The 23,236-nt window shown below is 40.5% G+C and overlaps 1 protein-coding gene across 1 annotated transcript in view; it reads right to left on the minus strand.

Annotated features, from left to right (window-relative positions):
* Positions 1 to 1,505: 1,505 nt before the first annotated feature.
* The window catches only part of UBE3D (ubiquitin protein ligase E3D), a 134,144-nt gene continuing 112,413 nt past the window's right edge, over positions 1,506 to 23,236 (minus strand). The window contains exon 10 of the mRNA XM_054569660.1: positions 1,506 to 2,031. Within this exon, the coding sequence (XP_054425635.1) occupies positions 2,011 to 2,031 (21 nt within the window). The 3' untranslated portion in view covers positions 1,506 to 2,010. The remainder of the gene's footprint in view (positions 2,032 to 23,236) is intronic.

A 23,236-nucleotide genomic window follows, 5' to 3' on the forward strand; every position in this document is an offset into this window, starting at 1 on the left:
GCAGTGTCTGCAGACATTTTTTGTTGTCACAGCTGGGGAGGAGGGTGCTGGCATCTGGGGAGTTGCTGCTAAATACCCTGCAGTGCACTGAAGGGGACCAGAATGCCAGCCCAAATCACACAACTTTGGCATAAGAATTATTTTGAACTAAAGGCAACTGAGATCCAGCAGAAGTAGGAAAAGCTTTTTGTCGCCCCCTAAAAATAAGGTATAAATTTCCCATTTTGTAAAGTATATTTATCGTTATAAAGGAAATTTCCATTGGTAAAGATGCCTCTGTACCAGGGAGAGAGCTACTCCTGAAGACAAATTTTATCAGCTGAGAAACTTGCCTGCACTATCGGACAGCCCTCATTAACCACACCTTTCCTTTTGTCACCCTCTCTGGAACTTGCCTCACCCTGCCTAGGAGATCAGACCTCCTTTTTCTTTGTTTAGTCTATGATGGTATATGAACCTGAATCCTCTAAGCACTTCCCAGAGTATCATTTCGCTGGAAACTCCTTAGCAGATGCATGTAATTAAAGTTTTCTTTTTCTGTTGTTAATCTGTCTTTATCAGTTTGAGTTGCAAGCTCCAGCCACTGAATCTAGGAGGGTAGAGTAAAAGATTTTTCTCCTCAATAGCACAGGATAGTCTCCCACAACAATGAATTATCTAACGCAAAATGTCAACAGAGCCCAGGCTAAGAAAGCTAGCTCTGTACCAACAGAGGACAGAAATAGAAAGCATGAGAAGTCAACATGGTGTTTGTGGGTTTTAGTAGCTTAAGTGAAGCCAAACAACTTCTCCTTGATGGCTGTGAGTCTTGGACATAGCACTAAGAACTTCAGTGTTTCAGATTGTGCTTAATAAAATGACTCTGCAGGATTAAACAGATGGAGTTTATTCCTATGTCAGTCCACCAGCTACAGAACCAACTGCTACACCACTGCCTTGCTGGTGGGACACATGTTCTGGTTCAACTCCAAGGAAGAAGAAATCATGAAAGTTTCAAATCATAATGCCAGTGACACCTGTGTCAAGTTAGGAAATTAGGGGACAGAAAACTCAGGGGGTTTTTGTTTGTTTTTTGTTTTTTTAAATAAAGAGGTAGTGGTGGTCTGCAGGCTAGGATTAATGCCCATAGGCTCGATAAGCAGCAAGTGCAACTGCAAATTGAGGACCATCCTCTTGAACGCGCAGTGGGAAGGGAGGAGCTAGCTGCCTGGCGCCGGTCCCAGCTTTGCTCCCGCTGTGTGGCAACAGGCAAGTCCCAGGCCTTCTCTGTAAGATCAGGAGCTAGCCTGTGCTCTGCAGGACTCACTCTAATTCTGTCGTTCTCATTCAATGGCTTCTTCGCCACCTGCTTTGGCACACGAGGACCACGACAACTCTGCAACAGGATGCCAGTGAGGTGCATGTATGGATTTGCAATACTATTGGGAAAGGAAATAAAGAACAAAAGGAATACATGCAGGTTTGCATAAATGGGAAAACCTTTAATTTGATAATCATTTATTTGACACACACTTATTTACTGAGCATCCCCTTTGAATAAAGTATACAAAATTCTTTATTTTCTTTTTTAACATTTGTTTTAGATGAACCTGGAAGTTCTTTGAAAATGTATTTCCACAGATTTAAGGCAGTTCACATTCAACTCCACCAACGAAGTCCCTCTCTGCAATCCGGCCAGGACAGATGGGGCTCCACTAGCTAATATCCTTCCAGGTGGCGCTGACACAGCACATATCTGAATATTCTTCTCTGTGGGAAAAAGGGACTGCAACGTCTATACTTATCTCAACCTGCTACTGTGACTTTCTTCACTGCCTTGATTTTTCAAAGATTTGACGTTAACTCTTCTCTTACAGAAGTCTGTAAGCAAGTATGACTCAAAACTTCAATGCAGTGCTCTCATTCAATAGCTCTGGTTCTTGTCTCTGTAATCACTGCTCGCTGGCCCGACCGCCGGGAGGCCTCCCGCATGCTCCATGCTGTGGAGAGGTAATGCTTCGGCTCCCACAGTTACATCTTCAAAAAGGCCACCTGGAAAAGGAAGAAAACCCCCCAGTGCTTATATAATATGATGAAATGGTCGAATGAATATCAAATCAGAATCAGATAAGTCTGGTCAATAAGGAAGCATGCTGATCAAAAAAGAAAAATGACTCTGGCCAGACATTGCCATTTTACAGAAGGAGCCAATTAGTCCTTTAAAAATGAATCATAGAGTTATTCAAATGATTCACATGCACTTGGGAAAAAAAAAAAAAAGCTTTAATTGACACTCAAGTTATATTGCTGTCAAGTAACCCAGTTCTCTTTCCCATTGGTTCAAACAACTGCTTGGACCTTCCATAGGCAGAATTCTGTCCTAAAGATTCCCAGGAAATTCCAGCTCCTCATCACTTCATTGGTAATTATACCTCCTTTCCTCAAGTCATGCCAATGCTTTTAATCACTCAATTATATTTAATGGGCTTGTCAGCAGCAGTCAGTCTTGAAACTTGGTGTTTAAAAAATTTTTAATTCATATAGGCCTAGGTACAAAACATTTCCAGACTACTTAATAAGGTCCAGATCAAAGGCATCTAATTTCATAATTATTTTAAATAACAGAAAAACAAATAGGATAAAGCTAGTCATAAATACTTAGAAAGTTTTAGCTCAGAGGTGATAATAAATTGGGGACAGTGCCAATATCAGGCAGAAAGTGGAATGTAGATTAGAGATAAAGATGGGGAAGTATGGGAGGGCTGGGAAGGTCCTCCCAGGCCCTTCTCGGGGGAAGGGAAAGCTTGGACAGCTGGTTCCTAAGTCCTCAAATGCAGCCAAATGAGGCATGTATTTAATGAACCCTGTTAAGGGGAAAGGAGAAAGGGAGAGTCGTGCAGGGCAGAAAGCATCTGCTTTATGTTGAGTAATTCAGAAGGATGTTACTCGTCATACAGCGCTGGTAAGAAAGGCACCTGCTGCGTTTCCATATCAACTTCCTGCTGAGTTTCTATATCAAGTTCTGCAATGAAAACACCGAGGCTGAAGGAGCAGGCAAAGAAGAAAGGTTAAGATTCCTAAACAAAATGTAAATGTGAACAACTGATATAAACCTCGAGGGCTTATTATGAAAATTAAATGAGATATTAGTTATGAAATACATGTGTTTCTCTTTCTGGCCTCTCAGATGATAGTGGATATTAGGAGTCCATGAACATTTCAGATGAGAAGGGGCTGCTCAAGAGAGACCAGCTGAGTCCCTTAGAGAATGAACATGGAATTACAGAGGAAGGGACTATGCCGGTTGTTGAATCTGACTTCTGGCTCACTGTCCACAGTGCCCCTATCAGGTGACAGCTTCTATAAGAACTTTAAAAAGGACCTTCCAAAGAAGACAATGCCACTACTAATATTCAGAAACAGAAAGATGAGGGATGAAACAAGTTGTCTCTTTTTTAATTCTGAAATTGCTATCTTATGAAGTATTCCAACCAGGAACTAAGTACTCAGAATAACAATATACTGATAAATGTCATCATAAAAGTGGGTAAGAAATTGAGCTCTGGAATCATACGAACCAGTGGTTCTCAATGGGGGGCGATTTTGCCTGCCAGGTGACACTTGGCAAGGTCTGAACATATTTTTGATTGTCACAACTTGCGAGATGCTATTGGCATCTAGAAGGTAGAAGCTAGGGATGTTGCTAAACACCCAGTAATACACAAGACAGCTCTGCACCCCGAAGAACCCATTATCAGCCCCCCAAAGCAATAGTGCCAATGTTGGAAAATTCTGCAACTTAGATACAGGATTTTAGAATTACATCTCTCATTTAACAGCCGTGTGACCTTCAACAAGCTTGTTAACCTCGCTCAGCCTTTCCCCACCTGCAAAATGGTAATTACAACAGCACCTACTTGAAACCTACAGTATATGAAGCTTATTTTGACTCCTTTCATCCTCAGCACAGTACCATTACTCATAAAAAGCCGGCATTTGAAAATTTATTTTACAAATGAAGAAACAGAAGCTCAGAAAAATTAAGTGACTTGTTCAAGATTTAAAGCTATAAAGTTCAATGGTGGGCTTAGGAAGAAGCTGATGGCTAATGCATGCTTTTACAGATGAATGAGGTAAAACTGCAGAGGTTTAGGGGCTTTTAATCTTCATCATTCTTTCAAATACCAAAGAATTCTTTTCTTTTTCATGCCTGTAAATTTGAACTCAAGATGGAGCATATATACATAAGAGGTTGAGCTGATTAAATTAAGTAACGAAACATGGAGCCTCCTCAAAAAAGAAAACTTTAAAGTTTGAACTAATATGTTTTTCTTCATCTCCAGTTTTTATAGTTCCACCTGCCAGGTACATTATGTATTTTTTGCAGGACTTAATAACAAGAATCTGCAATCATCCTTGGGAACAGATAATGTACAATGCATTTTAGCTTCTTTTTATTTAAAACATCGTGAGTTAACATTTCAAATGCTGATTTTGTGTTCTCTGGCTTTTAACCATGACAGGAAAAATTGCTTTCCCTAGCTGCCATTTATTTTAAGAGAGGATAATTTTATTTTGTTCTACTACACTGAGAAAAATCTTTATTTTATCTTTTTCAGTTTTATTCCCCAAAGTAAAAGTTTTAAAGCTTTTCAGAGGATATGAGTACAGTTACAGGTTCATGCTCCACTGTTGCGTTTCTGAAATAAATAGTTATGATAGTATAAATAATTATTAAAAACTAGGAAAGACAGGGCTATTTCATGTTGGCTATGAGGTCTGACCCTCCATGTTCCCTGCATCTGGACACTTGGGAAGGAAAAGGGTGAGAGAAAGCAAAGACATCTAAATATAATATCTCTGCTTTGAGTCACCATCTAAAAACAATCATGTTAAACTGCAATGAACAGGGCCAGGCTGATGTAATAGCTGACCAACTGTTGAGTTTATAATGCCTCAATACATTTGTTAAACACTTTTTAATGTTCTTTTATCTTAGTTAACAAACTTATATTATTAAATTTTACTCTTCAACATAGATTTGGAATTTCAATCACTACAGAGGTATGTTGTCTAGGCAGGCTGCACAAGATAAAATCAGCATTTTATAAAAAGCTACATAACTACTTTAGGGTGTGCTAAACAAGACACATAAAACTGTAAAATACTGGAAAATGTGAGTTTCATAATAATTGCAGTCTTTCTTAGAAAAGACTCTTTAGAATAAGAAGCATACCCATATACAACTGTTCCTTTTAAAGGGTATTGTAGACCTAAAAAAGTAAATATATAAAACTATGCCTTAAATATATATTTTTGTCTAAGTATGGCTCATGTTCAGTTATGTTCTGAAATAGAATGCTTTTATGGCATGGAAAAGAGAATTTATACTTATTATAAACTACAGTTTCTAGGGTCAAACTTCATTTACAAAACAAAACAGACAATATAGATGTAAATATAAAAATAAAATAATTTTGTCAAGCATTTATAACATATTTGGCATCTGAAATAACATTGGGATTCAGTAACTTTGACTAAGCCCCTAATTCAGCATTGATCAGACCCACGTTGATGACATGCAGACGTCACTTTTTGAGTTGGGGAAGCAGTGGAAGACACTCCTTCCTCGGGCTGGCAGACTGGCTTCACTCACTCAGCTCACTCAACATTAAGCGCTACATGCTGGTGTCCGTCCCACAACAGAGCAATGGAGTAGAAGGCATTCCTCCAGGGAGCTAACCCAAAAATGGGGGGAACAGGCAAGCGATGAGATGATTCTGATAAGATGCCACAACTTTAAGGCACATGCCTTGTGCCTGCTGGCAGAAAAAAGACTACTCTTGAGTTATGAGAGGCAGGGAGACTTCTGAGACAGTGCCCTGAAAAAGGTAATTATTACTCTAACTCTGAATATTGCATTGGCAAGGCAAGGCAATAAAGCCTGGCATGGCAGAGAGAGGCATGTCCATTTTCCTGCTCAGAGGTGCTGGCCTGCTAAATGAATTAGTAGCAAAAGGGAAGAATGGAACAAAAGATGTGAGAAGCAACACAGTGAGGAGGAACATCCTATCCCTCTAAAATAACAATTACGTACATTCTTAACTGCGGACAGATACACTACACAAAGGGAACATCAGTGCTGTCTTCTAACTCCAGAGTTTCTGCACAAATTCTGTAAGAGCCTTTAGAAAGTAGGAGAAAAAGCAGTAAGATGGCTGTCTGTGAATTAATTTCAATCTTTGCCCTATATTTTATTTGAGCCATGCATACACTGTAAGAATTCACATAGAAATAAAAGCCTGTTGGTGTTCATCTTTCTGGGAAACAGTTGTGTTTAGTTTAACTGGTTAACTGGTTCTGGGAACCAGTTAAACTAAACACAACTGTTTCCTAGTGGACATCTAAGTCAAACGCCAGCAGTTGGCGAAGCTCCAGAAGAGAGCCGCGTGTGGGGAAGGAGGACTGATGCCTCTTCATCTTTAGACAGGGCTGAAAATATGGAAAAATTCAACCGTTACTGGGTCTTGATCCTCTTCTCCAACAAAGCAACTAAATTCTATATGTAATCTCATTACTTCTTTCAGAATAAACAGATTACGGAAAGTAAAGTTGGCACCGGACAGTGCTGTTGTAGTGAACAGGCAGTTCTGATGCAATCACCGAGACTCCCGGTTACATGAAGTAAATCCAGTTACTTCACTAATGAAAGCAAACCCATGGGGCAAATGTTTCTATGACAATAGTCTTTCAGTGTTACATTAAAATATACTGCCTCAAGCACAAAACATATTTGTTAAAGGACATAATTCTGTGATTCCAGTATGAGTGGGTGTCAAAGTGCACACTATAAAACAGTTGCTACCTACACATCACTCATAACTCATAATGTCCTTCTAATTTCTCAGTCCCATGGAATATCTTCACGAGGGAGCCTGGCGGGAGGGGACCAGTGGTACCACTGCCGCTCTGGACGAGAACAGCGCTGTGAAAATCACCACTGCCCTGCCCTGTTGGAGACATGTCTTGGACTGAAAGGTTTCAGAAACAAGTTACTAGAGTTCAGAAATGGAGCAGTGTTTTTCTACAGTATCGACTGACTGAAATATTTAGCAGCAAAACAATTTTAATAAATACTGTTTCAAGGAAGTTATGCGCACGCTGATCTATCGTAATATCCAGAAGCATGGCTATTGAAGAAGACAACATATTTGGGATATTAGTGCCGTTTGGAATTCCAGGAGGAGACATGAACCCCTATGGGGAACACATGGTTTTCCATAGCAGATGAGTGGTTTTTGTCATCTAAACAGCTTTATTTCAGTGATATTTTAAAATTCATTCCTTTTTTTGTTTTAAATATTATTGTGTGTTCACTGCCTAAAGTCAAGTCTCCTTCCATCATTATTTATCCCTTCACCTTCTTCTACCTCCCCCCACCCTGCTATATATAGCTTCTTGTTAACCTAATAGTATATTGTGGTCATCTTCCCATGGCAATGAATATTCTTCTATAATATTTTGAATGGCTGTGTTATCGTCCACTATATATCTGTATCACTTAAAGGAAGAAAAAAAAAAAAAAAGGACAAATGCATAATTTATTCAATGGAAAAGCAAATTGGAGGTTTTGTGGAGGAAGGTGGTGGTACAGACTGTTGGGCCCAAAGCACACTTTGGTGTAATCTAGCCAGTGGTTTTTATGGACATTTCATGCCATTTCACTGGCATCACCTGGGAATTTGTTCGGCAAATTCTTATGCTCAATCAGAAACTTTAAGGGTGGAGCCCAGAAGTTGGTGTCTTAATACATCTGTTTGGTGACTCTATTTCATGCTAGCATTTGAGAGGCATTGGTCTAATCCAACCATTTTGTAAAGCTGAGCAGATTCAGAGAAAGTAGCTGACTTATTTGCAGTGACAAGCTAATTAGAAGAGAGGCTCAAACATAGGCTTCTAATTCTTAATCCAGCAATTTTATTTGGAGACCAGGGCAAACTGCAGACCCTGATCCAGAAAGAAACAAATTATCTCCAGCACCATTTCCTGGTATTGATAAAGGACCTGGGTCCCCACATCTGCAAAGGGAGAGCTGAGTCTTTTTTTATAGTTATCTAGACACTGAGGGTCCAAATGTCTCACATGAACTGATCTGTGATAGAGTTAGTCTGCTAAGAGTCAAGTGAATGAATTTTTGTGTGGGGTCTGGGGGGTGGGTGAAGACAGGGGGTGGATGAGTCTTGATGTGTCCCCCCCAATCTAGTTACTTCATATTTGTCTTTTCAGCAAAATTATTTGATTAATTCTGATAAAGAAAACTATCATTAATTTGACTTCAAAATAAGGCTATCATGATGGCACCAAAAGGTGGCAAAGAAACAAAATCTCCTACATATTGCTTGGGGGAATATAAAATGGTATAGAGAGCCTAGAAAAACAATTTGGCAGTTTCTTTTAAAAGTAAACATGTAATTACTATATGGCCCAGCAATTGCAGTCTTGGCCATTTTCATATCCCAGAAATGAAAACTTTATGTTCAGAGAAAATACATGTACACAAATGTCCACAGCAGCGTTATTTTAAGAGCCCCAAACTGGAATCAGTCCGGGTGAGTGGTCAAACTGTGGTATAGCCCTGCCATGCAATACTACTCAGCAATAACAAGTAGCGAATTGTTGCTACATGTAACAACTTGGAAGAATCTCCAGGGAATTAGGCTAAATTTAAAAAGCCAAAGTCAAAAGGTTCCATACTGTACAATTCCATTTCGATAACATCTGTGAAATGACAAAATTTCACAAATAGAGGACAAGGTAGTGGCTGCCAGGGCTTAGGGAAGGCAGGGAGGAGAGAGAGGGTGTGATTGTAAAAGGGCCACTGAAGGGATCTTTGTGCTGACAGAGCTGTTCCGCGTCTTGATTGGGATGGGAGAAACCCAAACATGCACAGGTATCTGTATGATACCATTGTATAGAACTTTATAAACTCACACACACATACACAAATGAGTGTAAGTAAAACCAGGAATCCTGAGTAAGATGGGAGGACTGTACTATGTCAATACCCTGGCTGTGATATTGTACTACAGTTCTGCAGAATGTTACCCCTGGGAGAAACTGGGCAAAGCACGCAAAAGATCTTTCATATTATCTCTCTCAAGTACAAGCAAATCTGCAACTATTTCAATAAAAATTTCAACTAAAAGCCATGCCACAATACTCGGCAAGTGATCTCGTCTAGCTTACTTCAATCCAGCCACCCTTAGATGTAGCTTTGAGATGCATTATTTAAATTCTTGCTCACGCTGATGTTCTGGTCAGTACATCACTGAGACGCCATTTTCCTCAGTGGCATGACCTGCGTAAAGCAGAAGGCTAACTTTGGAATGAGTCCGGGAGCAGAGGCTACGGTGAGACAGGGCACCGTCACATTCAATGCGGGTTGGGCAGATCGCCTGGCATTAAACGCTTAGTTTACACACAAAAGCACCTTAAATCTCAGGTTCTCTGTTAAATAGTAGAATAAATAATCTATTTATTCTAAACAGTCTGATAAGCATCATGTTTTGCTTTTTTTTATTGCCCTGAAATAAATAAGAAAGATTTTGGCTTTTTTTAAAACCCAAAATGCCAGAGAAAATTTTCCAGACACATAATAGGCATTCAATAAGCATATTTTTCAGACTGAATACATTAGACTAAAACTATAATTTTTATCTTAAAAGTAATATTACCTTATAAAAGACTTAGGGAAACAGGAAACAAGAAAACAGAACATATGTTGTAATTCCATAACATAGACCTATTACTTAGGTCTATTTTCATATAGTTTTAAGATACATATTTTATACTGATTATCATACCTACATTTTTTTTATCATAAACATTTTCATGTGCCTCTTAATAAGTCTTTATTTTTACTTTCCAATCTAGAAACTAGTGCATTATAACTTAATCCATTACAAAAATAAGTTGTTCCCAGCTTTGTTAAGATCTTAATAATAATTATTGTCATGTTTATAGATTTTTTTCCATATTTTAGTATATTCCCTTAGGATAGAGTCCCAGAGTTGGAATGATTAGATTTAAAGATAAGAATATTACTATAATTTAATCATTCCAGCACTGCTAAATCTGGCTAGCTTTCCAATGAGCTATACCAACTCGCAATGGTGCCAGCATTAGGTCCTAATCTTTTAAAAGAAGTACTAATAAAAGAAAAATAACATCTCAATGCTTTTTAAAGTTGTTTAATTATTATGAGTTTAAACATTCTCCAAATGTTTGTTTAGTAACCATTTTTCTTGTGAGTTCGTTAATGGTAAGTTCGTGCCCTTTTTCTTTATCTTACAAGAAGGGGTTTAATTTTTTCTTAATAGTCTGTATAAGCTCTTCAGTAAATGTTAATGTTTTTTATGCATTGAAGAAATTAAGTGCTAGGCATAGGCTCATCTCACTAACTCCTTACAAAATCCACTTGAAGTAAAAATATAATTTAATTGTGTCTCCAAATTATAAATGAGGAACCGAGGGTCAGAGAAGCCCAGTAACTTCCTGCTCTTTGCTATCAGCTAGTAAAACAAGGTTGGGTTTGCAATCAGGTCTTTGCTTCCGAGCCTAGTGTTCATTCCATCACAAAACCTCCCTTCCATCTAATTATGGTGAGAGCTAATTGCTACAGTAACTCTAATTGAAGAAAGAATCCATGCTATTCCAATTTTAAGCCAGATTTAGCAGTGCTGGAATGATGGAAGTACTCTATTTTTTAAGAAGAAGGTAGATCATTTCTTTTGGATTACATGGAAGAAGGAGAGAGAGAAGGTAGAAAGGCAAATTAAAGCCCTTTCTGTAACGAGAAAATAATTCTTTGATTAGAAGAGAAAGCTTCTGGCAAATGAGGAGAGCCAAGAGGATAAATGAGAAAGTGGCCTGAAATCTCAGAAAGGAATTTTTGCCCGTAAGTTTAGAAAGCAGAATGAATTATACTGGCCTAGTTTAGTCAGTTCAGTAAAAATTTATGACTTGGAATAATTAAATAACAGTTAAGGACTGGTAAGAAAGGCATCAAATTATAACTAGATGCTTATTTTCCTTGCCGTTACTACATAAGCATTACTTTGAAAATATGATATGTAAAAACATGCAACTCTTCAAAGGAAAACAGGCTAATATATCCATTTTTAAATAAACACCATTTATTTCTTAAGCCTGTTATTTGGAGTTGTGGGAAATAAACACTGATCATAAAACTGCAATTAATCTACTTATTTTTAAAAAGGGATAGAAACTGGCTTATGAGGATTTACAACTACAATATGAAATGAAAACAAATGCTTGTAGTGACAGACAAACACACTGAGAAGGACAGTGTTACGTGGCCACGAGCCTCAGCTTTTCACTTTAAGCCGCATGGAAAGCAAAGAGGAGCTCTTTCGTACAGAACTGCTCAGGGAGCTTCTCTAAGTCTAGGCTGCTTAGGGTTTGGGACTAGGAAAGGGCACACAGTGATGGAAGTGGTAAATTTACACCCATATCTAAACTCCAAGAGAAGCCAGAAGAAACCAGGTGGATATGGGGAGGTGCAGAAAGGGGAACTCCTAGGGAAAGACAGGGAAAGTGGAGATAGAGAGTATGGAACAGAGAGAAGGAAAAACAGATTAGTGTGAGAAGGCAACACTGTACACAGCTACAGGCCACGGGAGGGCAAAGATCCAGGCTCGGAGCCAACGGGCAGCCGAGAGAGATGCAATCCCCTCCCTAGTGTCTACCAGCGCAAGGGCGCTCAGAGCCTCCACTCCCTTCAGATCTGCCCATTGGTGGCTGTGGGGATTAGTGATAAAGGACGTAAATGGCCCAGCAGGACTGGGCACAGCTGAGGTTCCCAATAATGGAAGAGCTTATGATTCCTATAACTACGCCTAAATGTTTTAGGTGAGTGGTGCTACAAAAACACCCTTTTCTGTCAGCTGTTCATGAACGAATCCCTGTTTAATAATTTTTTAACAGAGGAAATGCAGATGGCTTGTATGTATAAAATATCCAAGGCTCAAATAAAGTTTCCTTTTGCGTATACTACTCTAAGTAACAATAATATCTACCAGTATCAGGTACTGAAATTGTAGATACTGCCAATTACAAAAAACTGGAAACTTACATTATTAAAAAATTTAAGAGTAGAAGGCTTAGTGCAAAATATCACCTGCTCCTTGAAAACAACTCCAAGCCCAGAGGCCACTCATAGGATAGGGCTGGGGGGAGTCTCCGAAGGTTTGCAAATGGGTGGCTCTCCTGCAGCTTCAAACCAGCTCGTCCTTGGTTACTGACGTAATCTGCTCCTTAGAAGTTCAGCTCTAAATCCACAGTTACTGTCCGAACCATGGGTTTTTAAGGCATGAGGCTATTTGGCTGAATTTACAATGGTTAGGTCCTTCATAAATATACCCAACCTGTATCATAACAGTAACTAGAAAGAGGAAACTGACTGGCCATTCATCAAGGCACTCTGTAAAATGCTGGGAATCAATAGATGGCCCTAAGTTCGACTGTAACCGCTCCATCATTAGTGTATTGCCATGGGGACAGGACTTTTGTAGCTACTGGAGCATCAAATACTTGGATATGACCAAAGCTCGACTATATTCTGGTGGGAAATGCCAGCCTCCTTTAAAAATCAGCTAACTTCCGTGAAATGCTGGCCTCTGGTTCGCTCTGAAGCCAGGATGTTGCCGCCTCTCCACAGAAAGGCCAGCTCTGTGGGCGGGCATCACTGAGGGACAGAAGGGCCTGCTTGCTTCAGTGCACGTCAGAGCTGGCACCTGGCAGAGCTGAGAGAGGCAGCCTGGCTTAGGGGAAAGAACACGTGTATTTCCAGAGACAGCCGGGTCACATAACCCAGCCCCACGCCTTGGTTTCTTCATCGGTAACATGGGGCTCCCCCCTTCCTCGAGTTGGGCAAGGATGGTATCAGACACACCCGTGTCTGTGGCTGGCCCCAGACAGGCTCTCTCCTCCCCACACTCGTGTCTGGGAAAGCTTACCTGGCTGAAAACCTTCCTCTACCTGCCTAAATTGGGTGTCAGAGATTTGGACAAAACAAAAGTGGCAATGAGTTTGTAGTTATTGTTCCTAGGTAATAACTGCGACTTAAACATACTATCCTCTTCACTAGTTAAGATTTAAAATTTTTCATAAGTTAAAACCAAACAAAAAATAGTTAAGTGCCCCGCAGATTGAGAAGATGGGTTACCTGGCAGGAGCAGAACAGGGAGAGGCGGCTGCTGGGGACCCCTGGACTTGAGTGCAGAGCCTGTCGTGCTGGGTTTCTCTAGGGGCTTGTCAGAGTGAAAAGATGGGTATCCCACTGATCCAACCCGCCCCCAACATTTTCTTCTCCATGTCGGTTTATTAGCATCAACTAATGTTACGAACCTAGGGTTCTTGAGAAAGGCACCGAGGTTGTATACGCTCACCTCATGCTGGGACTTGGTTATCCAAAATTCCACCTTGAGGGACCCCCACTAGGAACCATCTTCATTCATTTCTCATTCATTTTCCCTTCATTCCTCATACCTTGGAAAGAAAGATGAAGACCTCAAATGCACTGGAGGAAATTTTTAAAAACATATTTTCCCAAAGAAATGTCTATTTCTATCTAAGTCAATGGAAAATAGAGAACATTTCTCAGAAGTGCCTATAGGCCTTCCTTTAAGTATACCAAGTGGAATAGTTCTGAGAGCACAGCAGACTCTGTGAAATACTTGCTTATGCTCACAGCCTCTCAGCAACTTGGCTGTGTTAAAGACACCTGCAACAGTATGTGAGTTTCAAAATGCTCTCCCCTCCCCCATCAAAACATAGCGTACTTTTTTCTCACGGCTTTATAACGTGGGAAAGATGTAGTCCTTACTGTTATCAGAACACAGCTTATAGGTCTCCTCTCAGAACTTCTCTAGTCCTTAAGAAATTATTTTCTTAAATAATTTCTGGGTGTGTTACCCCCATGTTACCGATGAAGAAACCAAGGCGTGGGGCTGGGTTATGTGACCCGGCTGTCTCTGGAAATACACGTGTTCTTTCCCCTAAGCCAGGCTGCCTCTCTCAGCTCTGCCAGGTGCCAGCTCTGACGTGCACTGAAGCAAGCAGGCCCTTCTGTCCCTCAGTGATGCCCGCCCACAGAGCTGGCCTTTCTGTGGAGAGGCGGCAACATCCTGGCTTCAGAGCGAACCAGAGGCCAGCATTTCACGGAAGTTAGCTGATTTTTAAAGGAGGCTGGCATTTCCCACCAGAATATAGTCGAGCTTTGGTCATATCCAAGTATTTGATGCTCCAGTAGCTACAAAAGTCCTGTCCCCATGGCAATACACTAATGATGGAGCGGTTACAGTCGAACTTAGGGCCATCTATTGATTCCCAGCATTTTACAGAGTGCCTTGATGAATGGCCAGTCAGTTTCCTCTTTCTAGTTACTGTTATGATACAGGTTGGGTATATTTATGAAGGACCTAACCATTGTAAATTCAGCCAAATAGCCTCATGCCTTAAAAACCCACGGTTCGGACAGTAACTGTGGATTTAGAGCTGAACTTCTAAGGAGCAGATTACGTCAGTAACCAAGGACGAGCTGGTTTGAAGCTGCAGGAGAGCCACCCATTTGCAAACCTTCGGAGACTCCCCCCAGCCCTATCCTATGAGTGGCCTCTGGGCTTGGAGTTGTTTTCAAGGAGCAGGTGATATTTTGCACTAAGCCTTCTACTCTCTTATTTTGTAAAACATTATAGATTTTCTGTTTCTCTTATCAGAACTGAGATGGAGAAAAAATTCTTTGTAAATAGAGAACTTAATTTTTTTTTTAACTAGGTAAAGATATTTCTGCCTGAGTAGATGAAACATGCTTCCAGAACAAGGCTAAGAAATTCCCTGGGCGTGGAATTATACAGGTGACTCACCGCCTGCGTGGGACAGGCCCCTGCCGTTCATGTTTGTCGTGGCTGTGGAAGGAAGAGGCCGTGCCTATCGCTGTACAGAGCATGCAGGCCTATCACTGCATAGAGCATTCGGGCTCTCTCAGATAAAAGCAGTTTTGTATACTCTCTGCCTAATTAGGAGGAGTATTTTTGACCTCATTTAAGGAAAATACGCTATAACTTCAGTATGTTTGGAAGAACAACAACAAAAAAGGAAGAGCATGTTTCATAGCAGTTTGATAATTTATACTACATTTATTCAGATGGCAAAGGTTTCCCAGTCCCTGAGGAATGGCAGCAAGTTCCATAAACCCTGAACCTATTACTGGGGGTTTAAGGGGTACAGATGTAATGGGAACCTCTACATATCAACCATAAAAGGACTTAGACATGTTACAAAAAAAGACAAATGACCAAAACCACCTAAAAAGATGCTCAATATCCTTTATCATCAGCGAAATGAAAATGAAAATCATAATAAGATATCTATCAGAATAGCTACAACAAAAATATTGGTAACACCAAATGGTGATGCTGTTGATAGTGACAGGGATCAATTGCAATGCTCATAACACGGCTGTGTACGTGGGAGTGTAACATGAAACAACCACTTTGCAGAAGTGGTTGGCAGTTTCTTAAAAGTTAAACATACATCTACCTATAGCCCAGCAATTCCATTCCTAGACAATTCCTGAGAGAAATGAAAACATGTCCACAAAGAGACTCTACCATAATATATAGAGCAACCTTATTCCAGATAGCCCTAAATCAGAAACAACCTAAGTATCCCTAACAGTTTAATATTACAATGGAACACAACTCTGCAATAAAAAAGAATGAACCACTGATAAGTGCAGTAACATGGACAAACACATCATGTTAAGTGAAAGAAACCAGAAGAAAGAAGAGTACACACTGTATGATTTAATTTATGTAAAGTCCAAATATAGGCAAAATGAATCTATGATGATAGAAATTAGAGACGGGGGGTGTGGGAGATTAATGAAAAGGCCTGAAGGGAACTTTCTGGAGGAATGGATATGATTTATGTCTCTTTTTTTGGATGATAAGTTACATGGGTGCATATTAGTGGTTCTCAAACGGGAGTGATTTTGCTTCCCAGGCAACGTTTGGCAATGCCTTGAAACACCTTTGACTGCCATGACTAGGGAATGCTCCTGGCGTCCAGTGGGTATAGGCCAGGGATAAAGAATTATCTAGTCCAAAATGTCAGTAGTGCTAAGGATGAAAAACCTAGTGTACATACAACTGTCAAAACTCATCAAAATGAACAATTAGATCTGCATGTTTTACTGAATGTTAATTATTACCAAAAGAAAGAAAGAAAAAGATTTCAAAAGCCCCCCTCTCTTCTTCCCAAGTAGAGTTGAAAAAGAATATTGGAAAAAAGATAAAACCATTTCATATTTCAGCTGTATGAGTTCAACTGCTCAATCAATGCATTTCATATATAAATCATGATCAAGTAATGTTTATTGAAATAAAAAATATTAGGGAAACTTCTGGTCTTTGTTCTGCATGTAAAGAGCCTGGAAATTGCCACTCCATCCTAATAAGTAAGAAGCTGAACAGACTGAAAAATTAACTCTTTTTGGATGTATTGGAGAGGAAGACACAGGGCAGACCAGGACTGGTGAGAGAGGAGAACACAGGCAGTCACTGCTCCCCGGAGCCGAGATTCCCAAGCAGAAGCCCCCACAAGAACTAGTGACATGGTAGAAACCCTGAACTGTAACTGAGGAATTGCTGGGGCCTTGTGTACACACGACTGAGTTAAAAACTGCAGGGGATCCAGCGGTACTGGGCCCCCCAGTTTACCTCCAGGGGCTCTACGAGGTTCTCACAGGAGATATGGAAGAAAAATCCCCCGGTGCTTCCAGCAGGGGGCAGGGGAAGGAAACCATTTTGAAACAGGCCAGGTCACTTAGGTCCTCTTAACAAGACCTCCCTCAGAGGAAACGAGGTAACTGAAGCCTAACCTGTCAGGGCATTATCAGAGTCTAACTGACCTGGGGAAAGGTAAATTCCAGGCTCTAGTTAGCTCTAGCCTTCCACGTGGGAAAAGAGAAATATCCAACTCTAGCTGCCCTAGCCCTCCTGTTCCACCCAAGATGGAAGAAAAATAAAACAAAAACCTGACTTATAAAATGTAAAAAAAAAAAGGGGGGGGAGGGAGGGGAGATGGGTGGGGTAAGGGACTTCGTCTCAAGGACTCTCCTTTCAAGCTCACTCTTCCTGTCTTCCCTTCTTCCTTTTGTATAACTCACACCTGAACTACTCTACTTAAACTTCCTGAAGGAATTAAAATTTGACGTCAGGGGAAGGTTTAAATAGTTCAATGCACAGACAGTCTCGGGGTGATGAGGCGGAACCGGAGCAGAGCAGGGCCCGCGCAGGCTGCAGGTGAGGGGGCCCAAGGCCCCCAGTGCACGACCCAGGACTGCCCCGGCTCTTTGTGGGCCCGACACTCTGTGCTCACATCATGCACAGAGTCCGAGGCAGCCACAGGAAGCGACAGGCATGGAGCTGTGTGAGCTCTTCAAAGGGGCTCCCCTTTGTCCCACGATCACAGTGACAAGCTGGCAACTGATTTCTATGGTTCTCCCTGAACCTCAGAGGAAATTTCTGGTACAGAGTAAAAAGCTGTTCTTAAGTGGAAAGAAAAATGGATTCAAAAGTGTAATGCCATGAACTAGTTTATGGTGCAAGTACTATTAACTCTGATGTTTGCAGAATACAAGTAGCTCATGACTCTGGTTACCAATGCTGGATTTCATAAATATTTTTATCCTGGGGGGAATCCGAACTGAATAATTTAGACTTCCTGCCAGTGATTTTCATGCCTTCCCTAATGCTTACAGTGATACCCTGCATACATTTCCTGCCAAGCCTGAAGGCAGGCCTGAGTCAGCTTTCCCCATTACCTGTACGCCACATTCAAGAGAGATTTATTCAGAAATGCCTCTGGAGGAGTCTCTCCAGAGCTCCTTCAATATTCTAGCCTTCTCCCTAGCCAAGAACTTTCCCCTTAAGTTTAAATGAACTAATTTTTAACATGAGCACTCAAGTCTGCTTCCTTTCCCTTTATGCAGGAGTAGCTGCTTCAACTCTGGCTGGGGCAAACTAGAACTTGCAAGTTAGAAAAACTGTCCCCCAAAACTTCATCACTTACTCATTCTCAGAAGCCTTAAAGTGCTGTACTTGTCTCTAACCTTCATGTTAATTCTCCAGGATTTGAGGTCTATGAGCAATGAAGCCCATTAGCTAAATTCTTTTGGAAGCCTGACAGCCTCACACTGTGCGGTTGTTCCTGTGGGCACATCTGCTGCGCAGCAGGGGAAAAATTGGATGCAGTCCTTCCCCCACCTTCCAACTTCACTGTTTAAAATGACACAGAGTTTTAGCAGTGGTAGGCGGCGGACAAGAAAGGCACCCTTACAATACTTTGGTCACCATCTTGGACATATGCAAATACTCAAGCTTGAGATTCATCATCCAGTACACACTTGAACTGATGATTCCAGAGAGCTACTTCTTAGAGTGGGATTCAAGAACAAAGACAAAACATCAGTGAATTTTAATCCCCAAACTCATGCACGTGATACAGCACCCTGGCATGTCCAGCAGCCCTTGTTTGCGTACACAGACACCGGGAGGGGAGACCACATGCCACTTCTTGCTGATATCTGGTATTTCAGTTTTCCCAATAAAAACCATTCTTATCCACCCATCCCTACCTCTCCCAAAACCAAACTTGCATGTGGGATGTCAATGCCTTATCTAAATCTCTATCCCTCTATGAGGTTTTGCACAAGGGACATTTTCAATAAATATTTGTTGGTTGGAATGAAATAATGGTTCAATTAATAAACTAGGTACTGTACTTTGCCGTGTACGATGCACACCCATGTTTTCATGTGCTCTATACATGGAGTTATTATACTCATGTACAATGTGTATCCTTACTTTTCCCTCAAATATTTGTGCAAAAAATACACATTATACACAGCAAAATATGGCAACAAGAATCCAGGTTTGGTACTTTCATTTGGAGTGTCAAAAAATAATGTTTTATAAAAAGATTATGCACGGCAAAGGAAACCATCAACAAAATGAAAAGAAAACCTACCAAAAAAGAGAAGATATTAGCCAATAATACATCTGATAAGGGGCTAATATCCAAAATTTATAAAGAACTTAGACTACTTAAGACCAGGGAAACAAAAAACCCAATTTTAAAAAAGTGGGCAGAAGACCTAAATAGCTACTTCTCCAAGGAGGATATATAGATGGTCAATGAGCATATGAAAAGTTGCTCAATACCACCTCATACCTGTCAGAATGGGTATCATCAATAAATCAACAAACAAGTGTTGGTAAGGGTGTGGAGAAAGGGGAACACTAGTGCACTGTTGGTAGGAATGCAGATTGGTGCAAGTACTATAGAAAACAGTGTGGAGCTTCCTCAAAAAATTAAAAATGGAATTGCCTTATGACCCAGCAGTCTCAGTGATTCCGGGTGTATATCTGAGGAAACCTGAAACCTAATTTGAAAGAATATATTCTCCCCATTTCATTGCAGCAGTATTTACAATTGCCAAGCTATGGAAGCAACCCAAGTGCCCATCAATATATGTGTGGCTAAAAAAGCAGTGGTACATTTACACAATGGAATATTACGGCCACAGAAAAGAATGAAATCTCACCTTTTGCGACGGCATGGATAGACCTAGAGGGTACTAGTAAAGTTAAATAAGTCAGACAGAGAAAGAAAAACACCATATGATTTCATTTATGTGTGGAATCTAAAGAAAAAAATAAACAAAATAGAAACAGACTCACAGATACAAAGAACAGACTGACAGCTGTCAGAGTGGAGCCGGGCCTGGGGGCTGGGTGAAAAAGGTAAAAGGATTAAGAAGTACAAATTGATGGTTAGAGACCAGTCACAGGAATGCAAATTACAGTCTAGGGAATACAGTCAATAATATCCTAGTAAGTATGTAAAGGGTCAGGAGGGTACTTGAAACAAAAATGGGACCCTGTAAAATACATGATTTTCTAACCACTGTGCTGTACATCTGAAACTAACACAGTAATATTAAATGTAAACCGTAATTGAAAAATTTTACAAAATAATGTTTTATAGGATGGAACTAAAAAGAGATTGGAAACTTTTATATTCTCACCCCTTGTACTCTAATACTTCCCTGTTATTTGGCAAAGCCACCTCAGCCAAAAAATGACTTTGCTCAGAAAACTTTGCTTCGAGCTTTGCCCAGCCTTGTTTCACAGGCCTCAAAGGTGTGACCAAGGGACCCTCACTGCTCTTCCTAGCTCCGTAAAGAGAAAACTGTCACAGAATGGGGGCCTGAGGGTTCTAGGTGATTTTCTTACAAAGTTATTTGTTGGGGTAATAGTGTAAGATTGCAAGAATCATAATCAGGTGACAACATTTTTCATGTTGAAAACATGAACTTGCAGATAAACTCAATCACCAAGTGATTTAAAATGTAGGAGTCAGGCAGGTGGTGATATTGGCAACGTGAAGATTGTTTCAAATATTATTCTGAACACCGAGGCATCGTTAGGATCTTAACGATGATTACGGCTCACCGGTTTGTCAAGTGTTTGCTTTCCACGCATTTGTGTCATCCTAGTCTGTTTAACTCAAAAGATCTAATCCCACCAGATCACCTATAATTAGAGTGATGATGCATTCTTAGAAGACAAATATAGACACTACAGAGGTGATGCATCAGCAGTCTGAAAATAATTAATGCTTATCCTACCAAGGCCACCTACACCAAGACACTTAGGAACAGTTCACTACAGCCATAATGTCATAGAAAGACGGCAAAATCATTTTTCTTATCTGCAGAAGTAGGTCACAGCAAGAACACTGTGGTGGGGCGGGGGGAGAACCAGAATGGCCATGAATGGGTCTTGTGACACAATCTTTTCATTTTTCACCTTAATGCTAGACTTGCTCATCAGTTCATTCTGTACGCAAACCATCTTCCTACACAGTAATTAATAGGACCAGAATGAAGCACTGAAGTGCAGTATTTGGGAAGACAGCAAAAAGCCTCATTTACCAGAGCACAGCTTCCAAATTGAATAACAAGAGCTCAAGCATGTGAAGCACCCACTGGTTTTTGTTGTTTTATTTCCAGTGACATGAAAATGAAACCTGACAGCATAAATTAGCACACATATCAGGAGTCTGAGTGAGGCACAGTACAGGCATAGAGGCTAAAGGTTGTAGCATTTCCCACAGCAGCCTTTTAAAGTCAGCATATGGCCCACATGTGGGAAGACATTTTATTTCCGTAGAGACTTCTACTTAAATTCGACAGCCAGACTTTGCAAAAACAATCAGAGTTATGTGCTTTTCACAAGTGCTGCTGCCTAAATAATGAATGTGTGAGGATGGAGCGGGAAGAAAAGGGAGGTACACGGTAGCAGGAAGGGGGACCACGACATTCACGCTGATAATTCTGTAATCTCAGGAAGTGTCATCAGAGAGGCTGAAATCCACCGGCCCTAAAGCTCTGTCCTGTCATCGGTCAGAAAGGCTCAACACACCTTCTATAGCAGCAGCTTCCTCCAATTACCGCTGCTGTCTCCTTCCAATCAGATAGATACTTGGGTTCACTGACACTGGACTTTCTTCCTGTGGAACAGATAAAGTGTCTCCAGGAAACCAGGCTTCTCGCCTAACTATGTGCTCTTATTGACCTACATTTTTAAAGTTCTGGTAAGGGCTAGAATCCATTCTTTGGCTCCCACTCAAAGTTACTGATTTGGTGCAGTCCTCTCTCTCTTACTCCCAAATGTACTAAAATTTTTCCTCCAACCCTTTTGCTTCTTACTCTCTTCTTGCTAAGAGCAATTTTATTCACTTTTCACAGAATATGGGTTTTTTTTCTGTTTATCATTTTTACTCCTCTTGGTGTCACTAATGACCTTCGAGCTTAGTCAGTTATTCTATGCTTTTTCCTTCCACATTCATCCTTTTTTTCTTCCTATTTTAGCACCAAAGGACAATTGTACAATGACTAAATTGTAAAGTTGTGTCACAGTTCCCCTAAGGACAATCTTCTTCCTTGAGCTATTAAATTGGAAAATGGTTTAAACACACACACACACACACACACACACACACACACACACACCCAAAGTTTTGTCACAGAGCAGGTGCAATCATTGCAATGTAAAATTAGTCCTTTTTCCAAAGAAAGCGGTATAACACTTTACTTGTAACTGCACAAAGGGATTTAAGAAATGGAATATAAAAAACCAATCCAGAGCTTTAAAGAGATGTGTGCAAAGTTATACAATATTTTGTTTCTGCACTGTAGACAAAAGTCATAACGATGTAGAAGGCTTTCTTTTGCTTTCTGGATACACTGTTGCAAAATCAGCTCCTCTAAACATCGGAGAGTGACTTGCCTTTCATCCACGTGTGTGTCCATGCAGTCATCCATTTGACACTCATCGGGTTCCTCCGATGTGCCAGGCAGAGTGATAAAAGAAAATCAAAATAAAAAGGCATACAAAAACCAATCTTTTTGTCCTAAGAAATATGTCACTGTTTATCCTCTATTCTAGGCATGGCAATCACCTGCCGAACTATGCCATAAATTGTGAGGAGGAACAGTAGCAGTAAAGCTACCTGTAGGCAGATTCACTAAGGCTGAAGTAGTTTTATAGCACTCTGTAAAATCCTTGACTATTTCCGTAGTTATTGCCTGGCAGGCCACTGGGCATGCACCAGAGTGGGGCCAAAAAAAAGCTCTGAAATTTAATAACCTGAGCGGGGATTCTCGCTGTGGTTTGCCCTCTGTTGCTTTAACTTAGCCTCTCAGAGCCTCAGTTTCCCCTTGTGAAAAGCTGCAGCAGTCCCCAAAGGGTGATTATAACGATTAAATGAGATAAAATCCACCAAGTTTCTATAATTGTGTCTGTAGTAAGGTTGATACTCAATAAATTGTTATGTCAGCAGCATTGTTATCATGACTGGGGTTTATAGGCTGGGAGAAATAAGAGACCCAAATCAAGGCCTTCTTTTCTTCTGAGGAGGGTTAATTTCAAGGAGAGCTAGGCTGAAAGTTAGTGTATCCCTTCTACTAGCCCTGCTCCTCTGGACTTGTGCTCTTACATCTCTCAGCTAAGTACCCTGCTTACACATTATATCCACACATGTCCCTCTACATTAGCGTACCATTTACTGACCTTTCACCATTATCTTGTCCTCTATCAAGCCCAGG

This window comes from Pteronotus mesoamericanus, unplaced genomic scaffold (genome assembly GCF_021234165.1).
Source record: "Pteronotus mesoamericanus isolate MK-2021 breed Mesoamerican mustached bat unplaced genomic scaffold, CSHL_Meso_final contig_20, whole genome shotgun sequence".
Classification (NCBI taxonomy): Eukaryota; Metazoa; Chordata; class Mammalia; order Chiroptera; family Mormoopidae; genus Pteronotus; species Pteronotus mesoamericanus.